This window comes from Alnus glutinosa, chromosome 11 (assembly GCF_958979055.1).
Source record: "Alnus glutinosa chromosome 11, dhAlnGlut1.1, whole genome shotgun sequence".
In the NCBI taxonomy this organism is placed as follows: Eukaryota; Viridiplantae; Streptophyta; class Magnoliopsida; order Fagales; family Betulaceae; genus Alnus; species Alnus glutinosa.
The window spans coordinates 17590583-17605341 of record NC_084896.1 but is presented as its reverse complement, the minus strand read 5'-3'; the positions used below and the strand labels follow the sequence as shown (position 1 = coordinate 17605341).

General features: G+C 37.5%; 1 protein-coding gene and 1 pseudogene across 1 annotated transcript; both read left to right on the top strand.

The window, feature by feature from the left end:
* The first annotated feature begins 1453 nt into the window (after positions 1–1453).
* Positions 1454–3181, top strand: LOC133882883 (7-deoxyloganetin glucosyltransferase-like). Its single transcript, XM_062322112.1, has 2 exons — positions 1454–2040; positions 2121–3181. Exons 1-2 carry the CDS (start codon positions 1524–1526, stop codon positions 3056–3058), a joined length of 1455 nt encoding a protein of 484 aa, XP_062178096.1. The 5' UTR covers positions 1454–1523; the 3' UTR covers positions 3059–3181.
* Positions 3182–7290: 4109 nt separating this feature from the next.
* LOC133881172 (uncharacterized) lies at positions 7291–13287 on the top strand (annotated as a pseudogene).
* Positions 13288–14759: the final 1472 nt, after the last annotated feature.

Below are 14759 nucleotides of genomic sequence, written 5' to 3'. Positions count from 1 at the left end.
GCCTGGGACGGTACCTTGTGCTCCGCAGGGACGCCCTTCGAATTTATAGATATTTTGTGTAATTATTTTTTGTTATTAACGAATATGTTTATTTTTTGTAATTATTTTTTGTTTGTAAAGATTTGCGTAGTTAACAAATACGTTATTAATTATTAGTTTGTGTAATTTGATTTTGTGATATTTTTGGGTAAAATAAATATTGCGTTATTTGTGGTCGGAAATAAGAAAATTAAAAAAATAATAATAATTAATTAATTAACCCAAACAAATTTAAAAAAACAATAACAAAACTAAATTGAAAAACAAATTTTTTTAAAAAAAAATTAAATTGTATTTTTTTATTTAATTATTTAATTGTATTTTTAATTTAATTTAAAAATACAATTAAAGTATTAAATAAAAAATACAATTTAAATTTTCTTTTAAAAAAAAAACAAAATAGGCACGTGTATCTTCATACACGTGTCTGACAGTTAAAATACACGTGTCTATTAGTCAGACACGTGTACAAGAGTACACGTGGCCAGGTGGCCACGAGTATTGGAATACATGTGTCTGACTGTCAAACACGTGTATTTAATACACGTGGCTGACAGTCAGACACGTGTATCTTCATACACGTGTATTAGTATACACGCGGCAATTTGGTCAGTTAGTCACTTTCACTTCCAACACGAGCCTCACACGTGGCCATGCACACGTGGCGAACAGTTTGCCACGTGTACTGTGTCCGTACAAGTGGCAAACTGTAAGCGGCCAAATGCCACTATTTTTGTAGTGACTATACAACGCATGGAAGTCAAGGCTGCATAATGCATTAATGTGTTTTCTTATGTATATTGTTGGTAATTTTCTTATTTTAATATATATTTTTATTTCTCGGGGGTTAATTTGAAACGTCGAAATAATCTTTTGGGTCGTACATTAAACGCTAGTGAAAGAAACCTAAAAATGCCGACGGTGCACAAATTCATTTCCATGGGTTATTGCCTGCGGAGTGTCTGATCAGTATAGGACGCTCACTTTATCACATTAGATCACTTCCCACACAGATGATGTTGTGAAAAACATAGATTAAGTAAACAGATGCATTTTAATGTCAAATATTTAAACAAACGTCCACATGCTCTAACACGTGGTCCAGAAAACATGCACGTCAGTAACACACATTGTCTATTGAGCCGGTTGTAATTATTATTTGTTTAATAAAACGAAAAAAATATATATATATGCTTTGGCTTTATGTCATTGTCTTTTTTATTTGTATTGTCGCTGTTGGCTCATTGCACATGTAAGATTCTTTTTCTTTTCTTTTTTTTAAGGGAAAAAAACAAACAAAAAGAAGAAGATTTACACACACACACACACACACAAACAAAAAAAGAAAAAAAGAAAAAAAAGTAAAAGCTTAGTTATGTTCGACAGTTTGGCTATAAAATGCCCGGAAAGACCCAGCTCCAGCTTACTCTAAAAAAGTACTACTTTGCTTCCCTGTTTGTGTGTGCGTGAGATCGAGAAGAGAAATGAGTTCCATTTCGGAAGCTGTTAGAGGTCATGTTGTTTGCGTTCCATTCCCAGTTCAGGGTCACATAAACCCCATGCTGAAACTTGCCAAACTCCTTCACCATAAAGGCTTTCATGTAACTTTTGTCAACACCCATTATAACCACAGACGCTTACTCAGCTCCAGAGGCCCCAACTCCCTCGACGGCTTGCCGGACTTCCGCTTTGAATCCATCCCCGATGGCCTCCCACCTTCAGGTGCCGATGTCAGCCAAGACATCCTCGCTCTTTGCGATTCCACCTCAAAGAATTGCCTCGTCCCACTTCGCAACCTTCTCTCCAAACTCAACGACATTTCCACTTCCAACGTGCCGCCTGTGACGTCTATCATCTCTGATGGTTCCATGGCCTTCACTCTTGAAGCTGCTGAAGAATTTGGAATTCCAAATGTTCTTTTCTGGACACCTAGCGCCTGCGCTTGCTTGGCCTATATGCATTGCCGCCATCTAGTTGAACGAGGTTTAACTCCCCTCAAAGGTAACTATATTTATCCAGTTATACTCCAGTACTATTTAATAGCTTAATTTTAGAGTACCTTACCTTGATGTGATTCACAGATGCAAGCTATCTAACAAATGGGTATTTAGAAACCACAATCGATTGGATTCCCGGGTTGAAAAACATCCGTCTGAAGGATTTTCCAACTTTCATTAGAACTACCGATGAGAACGACTTCATGCTCAACTTCATCATCGATGAAGTAGTGGAGCAAGCTTCAAGAGCTTCAGCTATCATTTTGAACACGTTTGACTCCTTTGAACAGGATGTTTTGCATGATATCGCATCTTTGCTTCCTCACATTTACACCATTGGTCCACTTCTGTTGCTTGCTGATCAGATTAAAGACGAGACACTGAAATCAATAGGATCCAATCTATGGAAAGAAGAGCCGGGGTCTGTGGAGTGGCTAAATTCAAAAGTTCCCAACTCCGTAGTGTATGTAAATTTTGGGAGCATCACTGTCATGACGCCCCAGCAACTCATTGAGTTTGCTTGGGGACTTGCCAATAGTGAGAAACCCTTCTTGTGGATTATAAGGCCTGATCTTGTGGTAGGCGATTTAGCTGTTCTTCCTCCTGAGTTTATTACCAAAACTGAAGATAGAGGCATGTTAACAAGTTGGTGTCCTCAAGAAGAAATCCTGAAGCACCCGTCAATTGGAGGGTTTTTAACTCATAGCGGATGGAATTCAACGCTGGAAAGCGTGTGTGTTGGAGTGCCAATCATCTCCTGGCCTTTCTTTGCCGACCAACAGATAAACTGCCGATATTCTTGCACAGAATGGGGCATTGGGATGGAGATAGATAATGATGTTAAGAGAGATGATGTTGAGAAGCTTGTGAGGGATTTAATGGAGGGTGATAAGGGTAAAGAAATGAAGAGGAAGGCAATGGAGTGGAAGACAAAGGCAGAAGAAGCTGTCAAACCTGGTGGTTCCTCTTACCACAACTTGGACAAGTTGATTGCCGATGTTCTCATGCCTAGAAAAGTTTAAACCATACAGAAGAAGCAAATCTTAGCTTGAAGTCGTAATGTTTTAATTCCTTCGTATCTATCTTGTACAGATGATAAATTCAATACGTACAATTATAAATAAAATGACTGGTACAATCCTTGTGTCCCCCATGAGTTAAATCTAATATTAACCATGTGTATATAAGCTATTAGTCACCATTCTCTTCCAGTTTTCAAGGGTGACTTCTACCCAAAGTCTAAATCATTTCGTATCAGAGCCAAACACTATATTAAGGGTTTGAGTCATGGAAGGGGCTACCTATAGGCTGGATTAAAATACTCATAGGTGAGTGCAACTGCCTGTAATGAGTCACCCCAAAAACGACACAATATTGTCATTTTGGCTCTCATGAACCAGACTTCATAGGAGATCAATCATCTTGGTACTACTCTCACAAATTCAAGCTTAACTGTAGAGTTTTGATAGGTTCATGGTCATCGCAACTTTAAAATATGTTGTGTCAAAAAGGGTGTAAATATACATATTAGCATATACCCTTTTCTATACCCAGGTGATGTGAGACGTCACCATCACCCCCTCTTGGAACCCAGCATCGCCACTGGGGCCCTCATGGGATCACCCAATTCTTAGTATCCTAGCGAGCACTCGCTGGCAACGCTCTTGGGCTTGCGAACACTCCCCCATCTTAGATTTGGCAATAGCTCTAATACCATTTATAATGACCCATCTCAAACGACACAATATTGTCCGCTTTTAGTTCCAATGGACTAGACTTCTCAGGAGGCTGGTCACCCACTCTCACAGAAGTAAGCTTAACTGCGGAGTTCTGATAGGTTCATGATCATAACGGCTTTAAAACGTGTTGTGTCAAGAAGGGTGCGAATATACATTTAAGCTTATACCCATTCCCATACACAGGCGATATGGGATGTCACACTACCAAAAGAGAAAAAGCTACTATTGGGTTAGTGTCAATAGAGTGGGCCGCCATAGACGTTGGATGTAGAAACGTACGTGGTGGTATGTTACGATCCTTGAATCCCATGTAAGTTAAGTCTAATCTTAACCATGTGTATATGAGCTCTTTGACACCCTCCCCTTACGTACAAGCCGATTTTCAAGATTAAGTTATACCTAAAGTTTGTAACATTTGGTGTGAGAGTGAAACCCCACATCACGGTTCAAGTCACAAATGAGGTGAACTATGGGTTGCATTAAAATACTGATAGGTGTGCAGAGCCAACAAAAAAGAAAGTGTTACCATCGGGTTAGTGTCGATAGAGTAGGCCTCCATGAACTTCAGATATGGAAACGTGGTGGTATGTTACAATCCTTGTGCATATAAGCCTTTTCTTGCAAGACGATTTTAAAGAATCAGTTCTATCCATAATTTCTATCACATACAATCACTTTCATCAGTAGGAAACATTATTACATCTAAATACTTGTTTTTACATTATACGGTATCAGAACCAAACTTATAAGACTATTTCTTTTGCTTCAATGGCTACTACCTCTGCTTACACTCCACCAACAACAAAACTCCATAGCCTCACTCATCACTCTAAATTAGTATAAATTCATATTACTACCTTCATAACACATGCAGTGAATTAAATGTTTATACAGAAAAAAAAAAATGCTCTTGGCTAACTTTTCTTAGGAAAAACAATAAATACTCTTGCCTAACTTGATCAATAGCAAGGCTTGAAAAATAGAAATGACCAAATATTCTCATTAAACAACAATGCCAATATAGAGTAGAATATTAATTTTATGGGAAAACTTCAATTTACCCCCATAAAGTTGTCACCGATTTGCAATTCTATTTCCAATGTTTCAATTTTGTTAATTGCACCCCATTAAGTTTCAGAAATTTTCAATTTAGGGATTCCATCCAATTAATCCGTTAGACTTAACGAAATTTGATCCACGTGCCGCGCACCTGCTCTTTTTGGATGTAATTGGACAAAATTGCCCTCTTTAAAACGCAACGTTTCGTTTACAAAGAAGGTGACAAAGTTGCCTTCAACTCACAGAGCAACGACCTTGTACTCCTCCAACGCGTTCAACCATGTCCTCCAAAGAATCTCAAACCCTTTCCTCCGATTCCACGGTTGAGCAGTCACAACAAGAGTAGAGCAGGAAAACGGCCAAGAAGGAAGCCGCCAAGCAAGAGAAACTGTGCCGCCGGCAGGAGGCCTCCACGCTAGCCTCTGCTGTGCAGTCGATCCCCGTCGAGGATGACCTACTTGGCTCCAACTACAACAACGTTCCGCTCCTAGAGCTACAGTCAAAGTTCGAAGTCAGTGACTGGACCGAGGTAGGCCTAGGTGGAGCAAGACTCGTCTTCCCTCTTCTCTAGCAACTGGAAGGCCTCGTGTTCCTTCTTCATGCCATCGTGGAAGTGGGAAAATTTGTTCTTTTCTGGAGAAAAATACTACTGTTGGGTTGTTTTTGGATGCAAGCGAAAAAATGAAGTGGAAAAATCGGCTACGTGTTGCGTCCTACTTTATGGGCACAACATGTGTTCGCTGTTTTGCTCAAACCAAAAACGACATGTAGTGTCTTTCTTTCTTCAAATATTTTTGTGATTTATCGTCTCAATGAAGGCTGCCAAATCCATGTTCCGCTGTATGTCTGACTAAAGTCCAAATTTATTTCATACGTTACTGCTCATCGATCCGACCTTTCTCCTTTCCCATGCTAAGGCTAACAAAGCAAGACGTGGCAATTTCTCAGGCTGACCACACAGATTGTACTGGAAGTGCAAACTAACATTGGTTGGGACACAATTAAGCTCAAATTCATTAGCTTACAAGGTTTTAAGTTAATTAATATGTTTTTTTTTTCTTCTTTTTTGACATTTTATCCTGAGTTGTTGGAGGTTTTGGACTTGGAGACTTGAACTATATATATATACATGTCTCGTCCATTGTACAGCTCCCATTGCCTCCGAGTGCACTAAAGTCAACTCTTTTACGCCTACTTTTCACTAATCTCTAACTTTTTTGTGTCACCATTAGAATCATAAATATAAATTTTTGTTGCCTTCATGAACTGCATGCACGTATAATGGTGATGCAATTTGAGTAGTCTTAATTTATAGATAATTATATAAGGTTGGATGCAAACATTGGGAGCATGACGCATACAGACAGTGCAAGTGGGAAACTAACATATTGGTTGAGCCTCTGTTCATGCAACAACCCACGTGACAGGGGTGAACAGAGCACATCACAGTGGTGATTTTGTCCGGATGATGCTTGCTTTCTTATAAGCAAATATGTCCAGCATGCAAATATATAATCTGTTCTGATACAAAGAAGATGACAAACACAAATATGTCCAACAACAACGACGGATACATGTTTTCGATGAAGATCCCATATCGTACCGTTAATTTCTTCTTGCGGTTGCTTTAAGCGAAAACAAAAGGGACTGATGTAAACTCCTGGACAAGTAAAGAATTCATTTCCAACCAAAAAAAAAAAAAAAAAAAATCCTTCTAAGAAATTAATCTCCAACTACCTTTCTCGTGACAATGATGGCAGAACAACTGGAAATTTTGTTTCTTCTCGAGATGAAAGGTTACACTGGGACCTTAATGTTTCAATGGACATTTGGGAGAAACATGTGTTTGAATCAAAAGAAATAGCCGGAGTTCTATCATCTAGGGGTTGATGGAAGATGTGTTAATGAAGTGATTGCATGCTTATGGATATGGGGTTTGGCTGCATGACGTAATTGTTGCACCATGCACCGACCTTATTATAAGAACTCGTGGTTGGAGCAAAACAACTAACACGTGTTGTGCACAGAAGCAGGAAGATAGTGCAACGGGAGAGGAGGGTTCTTCGTGTTGTATAGATGGTCCTGGAGGGTCCCACAGACCATGAAATCATACACGAGGATCATCTCACCTTGATCATCGCAATATCCAATCAACAGCACAAGATTAGCGTGCTGAAGCTGGGAGAGCAGCTCGATTTCGGTTCAGAAATCGCGGACCCCCTGCTTCGAAGACCGGTTCAACCGTTTCATCGCAAATCTGGTAAACCCACTGTCGATGTATCCTTTGTAGACGTCACAACTCTAGTGTTTTTGGAACATGATCTCTTGGAGAATGGGACCTACAAGGACCTGGGTTTGCTAGTAGTAGAGCCAAAGTCCTTCACTCTTGTATTTCGCTGGTAAGCGAAGAAACAAATAGCAAAAATGGCTAACATACGCCACCAACAACACCTCCTATGAGTGATGAGCTCGATGCTTTGAGTCAGCTGGACGAGCTGGAGGATGGCGTACCAGTTGGGCTGGCCGTCGGCGATGAGGGAGACGTGTGGAGAATGGACGGTGGTGGGTTTGCTTGGAGGTTGGATGAAGAAGACAACGACGTACGTGGAGTTGAGTATTTTTTGGGTATTTTATCAAAACGTTGCGTTACAAATGAGGGCATTTTTTCAACTTCTTTTAAAAAAAGACACGTATGAAGCACGTGGGGTTATTTCAATCTCTTCAAACAGATTAATTGGACGGAATCCCTAAATTGAAAATTTTTGAAACTTAATGGGGTGCAATTAACAAAATTGAAACATTGGTGATAAAATTGTAAATCGCTGACAACTTCGTGGGGGTAAATTGAAGTTTTCCCTAATTTTATATATTAAAGCACACACTTGAGTGCATTGTATCTCCTCCGACATAACAACCCGAAGTATCCACTTCACGTGATTAAGATAAATTATCATGATTAATATTTTTATAGTCTTATCAAACGAAATGCTAAATTTAATACCGACTACAAACAGTAGTTTATAATTAAGTTATATAGTTTATGACTTAAATCTTCTGTGTGATAATTTCATTACTCACAATTAAGTCATATTCAATATAAATTGTGAACGGTACATGTATATATAATAAATAATAATCATTAAATGCATACAAACACTACAAAAAAACTTGCAAGTTGCCACGTGTCCATGTCGCCACTATGCCACGTGTCACACCAAACACGCCGCGACACTTCAGCAGCGTGGATTTAATACACGTTGCACATTGGCCATGTGTATTATGGTCCACGTGGCCGATAGTCGGCCACGTGGCTTAAATACATGCTGCTGACTGTAGGCCACGTGGACTTTGATCCACGTGGCCACAGTCGGCAACGTGGATCTAAGTCCACGTAGCCGACAGTCGGCCGTGTGGACCATAATCCATGTGACTAATGTGCCACGTGAACTTAGATCCACGTTGCCAACAGTCGGCCACGTTGCCGACTGTGGCCACGTGGATCAAAGTCCACGTGGCCTACAGTCGGCTGGTGACATTTGCCACGTGGCAAAATGCCTCTTATTTTTTTTCTTTTTTTTTTTACAAAAAAAAAAAAAAAAAAAAAAAAAAAAAAAAAAACCACAATATATATCGATCCATTTTTTTACCTAAAAATATTAGGACAACATTTGAAATTTACCATAAACACAAAATCAAATTAAGCAAATCAATAATTATAAGTCTAACATAACAATAGATTATGTACTAATAAATGTTATTGTTACTAACAAATATAAATTACACAATATCTACAAATACGAAGGTTGTCCTGCGGATCATGAGTTCCCGTACAAGGCGTGTACTCGCCAACGGGCGATTGCTGCGCTAGGGATGGTAGCCAGCGATGGTGTCCGGACGGGGAAGTTCTTGCTCAGTTGTCGTCCAATAGGCGACAAAGGACCAATCATTGTCGTATTAACTGCAAGTAATGAAAAAAATTAAATTTTTTGGTTATATGCATATTAAGTCCATTACATTGATTAAAAATAAGCAGTTTACATAATATTAATCATACCTGCAGATGCACTACTAACAGACGACGTACTACCTTCATTTACAGGTGGAGACTGCTGAGCACCTGGGCTCGCATGTGATACTCCCATAGAGGTGAGCATTGCCTCGAGTTGTCGCAGGCACTGCTCCAAGGCGTCATTCCTCTAGGTCTGAGCCTATAGCAATGTCTCAATTGTCTCCATCCTGCTCTCATGTATGGAGCAGCTCCGAGATGTGCATTAGGATGATCCTCCTTGTGAGTGAGCCCAGCATGAGAAACACGCCCCACGTACGGGAGTAACATTCGGGCCAACCTGCCGAACCCTCCCCGCATACTCAGGCCTCCCCAACTCCTGTTTGTACGCGTTGTTCGATGCCCAACGCACCGTGTTTTCTGACACACTCCGAGTAGTGGCAGGATCATTGGATAAATTTTGTGTCATCCTCTCCTGTACGTCGGGAACATAAAATTCACATGTAGTCAATATATACTTTATCACACGCATAACTTAGAAATATTAGTAAAATAGATTAGTAGCATACGCATAGGACCCGTGTACGTTTGTTCGGGTGAGTGTCATCCTTCCTAGTATGCATCTTCACGAACGACTCCGCTCGAGTGGGGGCCGTGCCAGAAGTAGTTACGTGTCGCCATCCAATTGAAATAAATAACAAACAGTAATATTAATTTTATTTAAAAAAGAATTATATACTAATATTATAAAATCTACATATATATGTTCATATCTCATCATGATTAAATCTGGCATAGCTTTTCGATCCCAAGCAATGGGGGAGGTCGTTCTGCTCCTGCATCTGCTTCATTCGTTCACATGTGGCCTACGCAATGAACATTTCATAATATTTAAGCATTGACACACTTAAATGAATAGTTATTGAAAAGTTAATGAACATTTCAATAATTGTTCAATAATATTAATTTAGTAATTGAAGAGTTATTGAAAATTCACCATTATAGTAATACAATCAAAGACCAACATACCTTTTTCTGCTCGGTGCACCAATCCCTCAGCAGGTACTCCACATTTGCTGGGTCATACTTGTCAAAAAAAATTGTCCAGCACTGTTGCTCATACACTTTCGGGTGTGTCACCCTCTCGAGTATGTAGCTCTTTTTTAAATTTGGCCTTCCACGAACGGTGCTTGCGTCCAATATCAGCCCACGCTTCGTGTTGCGCCTTGCACAAATCTATAGATACGGGCAGATAAAACTTTTAAGGAGATGATGTATAAAACTAAACCTTAATTTGGTGCTATATATAATTACTATATATTCCAATATATATATAGCACCAAATTAGGGTTTAGTTTTGTACAATATGCATATAGCACTAAACTAGGGTTAGGGTTCTACAAGTAAAATATATCATTAACACTTGTATATGTATATGTACTATGTGTATATACATATATATATACAAGGACTTATACGAGATTTGACTAAATAAGGATAGTTGAAATAAAGTTGCATGTACTAAATTATCTAAGTATGTACTGTCCAAAATTTATTTATAGTACGTCCACAAATGTAAACCCTAACCCTAATTAGGGTTATGCTTTACTTATAAGTATATTATATAAGGAACTAAACCCTAAATGTGCTATTTATAAATAGCACAGAACCCTAAAACCTAACCGTACGTGCATTTACTATATATAGCCATAAACCCTAAGGTTATGGTATATACGAGTTATTATGCATGTATACAGTTTCTAAACCGCTTACGTGTATACATTATGCATATATGTATATAATATTAATTATAGGTTTTTTATTTTTTTATACATATTAATTTTTTTTATAACTTAGAAATTTTTAAGGCAATGGTGTACAAAACTAAACCGTAGTTTGATGCTATATATATACTATATATTACTATATATATATACATAGTATATATATATATAGCACCAAATTAGGGTTTAGATTTGTATAATATGCATATAGCACTAAACTAGGATTAAATTTCTAGTAGTAAAATATACCATTAACACTTGTATATGTATATGTATTATGTATTATGTATATATATATATATATATATATATATATATATATATATATATATATATATATATATATATATATATATATACAAGGAGTTATAAAAGATTTGACTAAATGAGGATAGTTGAAATAAAATTGCATGTACTAAATTGTTAAAGTATGTACTGTCCAAAATTTATTTATAGTACGTCCACAAATGTAAACCCTAACCCTAATTAGGGTTATGCTTTACTTATAAGTATACTATATAAGGAACTAAACCCTAAATGTGCTATTTATATATAGCACAGAACCCTAAAACCTAACCCAACGTGCATTTATTATATATAGCCATAAACCATAAGGTTATGGTATATACGAGTCATTATGGATGTATATAGTTTCTAAACCGCTTACGTGCATACATTATGCATATATGTATATAGTATTAATTATAGGTTTTTAATTTTTTTATATATATTAATTTTTTTTATAACTTAGAAATTTTTAAGGCAATGGTGTACAAAACTAAACCGTAGTTTGATGCTATATATATACTATATATTACTATATATATATATAGTATATATATAGCACCAAATTTGGGTTTAGTTTTGTACAATATTCATATAGCACTAAACTAGGGTTACGGTTCTATTAGTAAAATATACCATCAACACTTCTATATGTATATATATATATATATATATATACATGGACTTATACGAGATTTGACTAAATGAGGATAGTTGAAATAAAGTTGCATGTACTAAATTGTTAAAGTATGTACTGTCTGAAATTTATTTATAGTAAGTCCACAAATGCAAACCCTAACCCTAATTAGGGTTATGCTTTTCTTAAAGCATTCCTAGCAGCTTCCCTTCCCTTCCCATCCATTTTTCCTAAATGTAGGGAACAAAACTACTTTTTGCTTCTTTTTAGAAAAAAAAAAAAAAAAAAAGAAACCTACTCAAAGGCTATTGTTATATATTCTATTGCTGGGTGAGAAGATATAGAACCATTGTTTCTCATTCTCTTTCTCATTTTCATCCATCTTTTAACCCAAATTTCGCTTTTATTTCTTTTACTTTTCATGTATGGATCATATTCTTAAACTTGATGACCTTCTATATGAATCTTCCTTAGACGATGAGTTTGAAATAATTTCAGCTTTCGCTATTGCAAAAGAACGGTTGGAGAACGAAAGAGGATCAATATCACGTCATGGTTCTGGTCGACGCCGCAAGGCTATCTTCTACAATTCTTTACAAGGTGAAGAAAACATTTTGCGTGACTATTTAACTGCATCGCCAATTTATCCTCCAAAGAAATTTCGGAGAAGGTTTCGAATGCGCCGTGAACTTTTTCTCCACATTCATGATGCAATAGTAGATCATGAACCATATTTTGTCCAAAGAAGAAATGTTGCTAGAACGGCAGAAGATGACTGCCACAATTAAGATGCTTGCTTATGGAGTAACGGCAGATTTTATGGACGAATATTCACGTATTGGAGAAGCTACCGTAATGGATAGTTTTAAACTATTTGTTAAAGCGGTAACTTCGATTTTTTCCATCCAGTACTTGAGGTCACCAAACGAGGATGACGTTGGTAGATTGCTAGCAATTGGCGAAAGCCGTGGATTTCCAGGGATGTTGGGAAGCATCGATTGCATGCATTGGAAGTGGACGAATTGTCCAAATGCTTGGAAAGGTATGTATTGTGGTCATATTAATGAACCAACCATTATTTTGGAAGTTGTGGCATCCTACGATCTTTGGATTTGGCATGCATTTTTTGGGTTACCAGGGTTATCTTTGGATTTGGCATGCGTTTTTTGGGTTACCAGGGTCTCACAATGACATCAATGTGTTAGACCGGTCTTCTGTATTTACCAATCTAGTTGCAGGGCGTGCACCTCCAGTCAACTACTCAGTCAATGGTCACGACTATACGATGGGATACTATCTCGCCGATGGTATATATCCTTCGTGGGCAATATTCGTAAAATCAATTCATTCTCCACAAGGAAATAAGAGAAAAAATTTTGCTACAGCTCAAGAGTCAGCAAGGAAGGATGTAGAGCGGGTATTTGGAGTGCTTCAAGCGTGATTTAGTATTGTACGTGGACCTGCACGTCTACACTAACCTAAAATGCTTAACGAGATTATGATAGCATGTATAATATTGCACAACATGATCGTTGAAGATGACCGAGATTTATACCAAGAAGCAGATGACTTCGATTATGAACAAATCAATGACACTCCCTTCGAACCACTATCACACGAGCATACAGCTGAAGCACTGGACTTCATACAGAATCATCATCGTATTGAAGACCGAGAAATCCATTCTCAACTTCAATCAGACCTCATCGAGCATTTACGGCAAATTCATAGCCAATCATAAAAACTTTTGAGGGCCTATTTCATATGACCACACTATGCCTGTTAAATTGTAACTTTTTCTTTTTAGTATCCAATCTATTTTTATTATGATAAGAGTCATATTTCTTTTTAGAACTTTTGAGGGCCTAAAAAAAGTCACATTTATTCTTATTTTTTTCCTGCCAACAGTTGCTTTTGTTTTCTGCAAAGATATGGGATTACAAAAATAACAAATGTAAGATAAAGGATGAAGATCAAAGGCTTCTGGTTTATGAACATATTACGGCTGGGGCAACAAAGGGATTGGAATATTTACATAACAAAGCTAGTCCTCCTGTTATATACAGAGATTTGAAATGCTCCAACATTTTGCCTGGTGAAGGATATCATCCCAAGCTATCTGATTTTGGGTTGGCCAAACTTGAGCCTGTCAAGGATAACACACATGTATCCACAAGGGTCATGGGCACCTATGGATATTGTGCTCTAGAGTATGCAATGATAGGTCAAAAGCTCTGTGATAGTTATGAATCCGAATGGCTGTGTCATTTCATATAACTATTGAACAAAAACAGCTACCAATAACAAAATAACCATTGAACAAAAAAACAAGATAACCCCACAATAGCAAAACAACAACTAGAGAAAGATCTTCATATATGTAAACAACACAAGTATTCATAGTATCCATCAATGTGCAACAAAGAGGTATGTGCTTCAACAAAAAGAACACACAACCCCACAATGGCAAAACAACCATTGAACAAAAAGAAGACAAAATGCTTGTACAATACAAAATGACATGATTAGTTCACTTAAATACATACATGGGAAAATACTAATGACTATTTGCTTTTACGCTTCTCGATGATTTCCATTTGGAGAGATTGAATATATTCAAGTTGCACTTGAGACAAGTGGCGTGTGTCCATCATCATAATTTCCCTTTCTTCTCTCTTTTGTTCCCTTGCTTCTTTTCTAAGTTCAACCTCAAGCTTCACTTTTTCAAATTTTTCTTTCTTATGTTCCTTTGCCTCTTTCCTAAGTTGAACCTCAAGCTTTTGTTTCTCAATTTCTTCTCTCTTTCATTCCCTTTCCTCTTTCCTAAGTTCAACCTCAAGCTTTTGTTTCTCAATTTGAATGATCTATTCTTTTGCCGTATCGATCTCTTTCTTTCTCTTCTCATGCGATCTCTTCTTCACTTCCGTCAATCCATTTAAAGCCTCCAACACGATCTCTTTCTCTCCACAATCTATGCTCTCTCTCTCTCTCTCTCTCTCTTGAGGCCTTTTTGCCAAGAGGTCTTTCCAAGTCTACAACTGTATCTCCACAATCATTGCCTTCCCCTAAATGTATAACGAAGAATGACATGTACCAGCAGATCTCCCTTTCAATTTTAATTGAACCATCGTCTTCCATTTCGGTAATATCTTCAACAAGTTCCAACAATGTTCAAATTGAAATATGATATTGTTATTGAACTCCCGATACATA